At 44.9% G+C, this 2,072-nt stretch overlaps 1 protein-coding gene across 2 annotated transcripts in view; it reads left to right on the forward strand.

Annotated features, from left to right (window-relative positions):
- The first annotated feature begins 472 nt into the window (after positions 1-472).
- LOC107663742 (LIM domain kinase 1-like) overlaps positions 473-2,072 on the forward strand; it is a 38,783-nt gene continuing 37,183 nt past the window's right edge. Inside the window, exon 1 of one of the 2 annotated variants that reach the window (XM_016454050.1) lies at positions 473-691. In XM_016454050.1, coding sequence (XP_016309536.1) covers positions 528-691 — 164 coding nt within the window. In that variant the 5' untranslated portion in view covers positions 473-527. The remainder of the gene's footprint in view (positions 692-2,072) is intronic. The other variant, XM_016454051.1, reaches the window with a different exon arrangement.

Raw genomic sequence — 2,072 nt, forward strand, 5'->3', positions numbered from 1 at the left:
TCCGTTTGGTGGTTAACTTTTAAATGCATCATTGTGCATAACATTTGAGCAGAGTTCTCGGCATGAAAGGCCCGCGACTGGCTACTGCTTTTCTCTCCAGTACAGTAGGAAGTTAAATGAAATGCAATGTGGAGGATGTGAACTGTGAGAAGATGATTGACAGGCAGTGTACAGTGACAGGGTGCGTGTATCTATGCGACAGAGCGTCCGCTAAAGACGCAGTTGTGTGGCGTGATAGTATGTCCCAAAGCTTGCCTACTCTCCTACAACACACTCAAAAGTGTGTACTTTTCTTCACCAAAACAATTACATACTTTAAGGGCGTAGTATATGTAGGCACATTGAGCCGCAGCACTAGGCTACTGTAGAGTCATTTGACTATGAGCTCACTGCAGAGAGACTGTGAACGGTTGGCCCGTTTTCCCCGCGTCTGTCCAGCAGGAATCCTACCAGCGGACTCCCGCCCACTAACCGACTCCGAGCCTCAGCTAATCTGACAGCAGAGTAACGGGGCGTGTGTAATATTCATGAGGCGAGCCCTCGCCATAGTAGGGCAGTGTCAGCGGCCGCATTTCTCCAGTGTGTCTGACCGCGCAAGGGTTTCTGCTGCGGCGCTCCCGGTCCGAGGCTTGAATGCGGTTGATGCTGCTCTGCTGCACCTGGAAGGACGAACGCATGGGAGAGGAGGAAGGTTAGTCTGTCTTCTGGATCGCGATGATAGAGTATGTGAATGATGCGCATCTTCACCAGAGGTCGTGAGGATGCTGCGCCTCGCTGATGCGGTCTGTCTCTCCGTCAGATCTCCGCCGTGAGGAGGCTGCTTGATGTGTTGCTGCAGCTCTGCCCTGCTGCAGTAGAAACATGCACTCATTAGAGCTCAACTATAAACTGTCCCGTTCACTTCTGTTCATTTCTGGCTCGCTTACAGCAGCTGTGGGATTTCAAGGTCTGGGTTTGTTGATATTGGTTCTCAAACATAACATTATCATATACCATTACCATGTTTATGGATGTGTACCATGGTTTTTAGCACATGATGCAGTATTAAATGTAGTATTAATATTTTCAAGTAAAAAACAAACAAAAAAATAACTTCAGTCTGTCCATCAAGGGTATTATTGAAGACACCAGTAATCATTAAATCTATAAGTAGAAATTGTTGGTACCCGAAAATTCCAATGAAAATCAACTTGGTGATTTTTGGAAATTTAATTGTTTTGTATTTTTTATTTTTTTGTAAAATGACAAAATTCAAAGTTATGGAACTTCATCGGCCAGCAAGTCTGGGAATGTACAATGGTTCAGTGATGCTATAGTTCTTACAAATATACCCGCTGACATGCTATTCCAAAGCACTCAGTGCTACTTTGTTACAGGTCCAGAGTGCCATGGAAGTGTTTTTGTTTATATTTTGCATATTTTATGTGATGATATCCTGGAAAATTATGAATACTTCCTGTATTCATCTGCCCTCATGTGAGGTAAATGTGTGTGTAGTGTTACAGGGAACTGGCCTGAATGTGTGTGTGTGTGTGTGTGTGTGTGTGTGTGTGTGTGTGTGTGATGAGTGAATGAGGTTTGATCTGTCAGACGTCACACGCCTGTCATCGATTCGCTCTCTCTCACAGTCCATACACACCTCCAGTTTATCCATGAATCACACAGAGATGAATATTGGACTTCGGATTGGGTTTCGGAAGCTCTGCTACAGTGACCTGTCCAATATTCCAGTATTTTCTTCCGTTAGAAGTTGAGTTTGTCAGGGAAACGTCAGAGCCTCATCTGCTCCTCATCTGTTCATCTGCTCTGTCTGATTCCTGACAGTATTCATCACATCTTATCCTGTTCCTGTGGAAATGATCAGGGCTGCGTTTCTCAAAAGCATCGTAAGCTAAGTTGATCGTAGAGACCATTGGTGGCATTGGCTCTACAGTACGATGCTTTTGGGAAACACAGCCCTGATCATTTGGCATTAAGTAAGTAGTGAACACACACACACACACACACTCACTCACTCACTCACTCACTCACACTCACTCACTCACTCACACACACACACACTCACACACACA

Source organism: Sinocyclocheilus anshuiensis, unplaced genomic scaffold (assembly GCF_001515605.1).
Source record: "Sinocyclocheilus anshuiensis isolate Anshui unplaced genomic scaffold, SAMN03320099.WGS_v1.1 scaffold2827, whole genome shotgun sequence".
Taxonomy (NCBI): Eukaryota; Metazoa; Chordata; class Actinopteri; order Cypriniformes; family Cyprinidae; genus Sinocyclocheilus; species Sinocyclocheilus anshuiensis.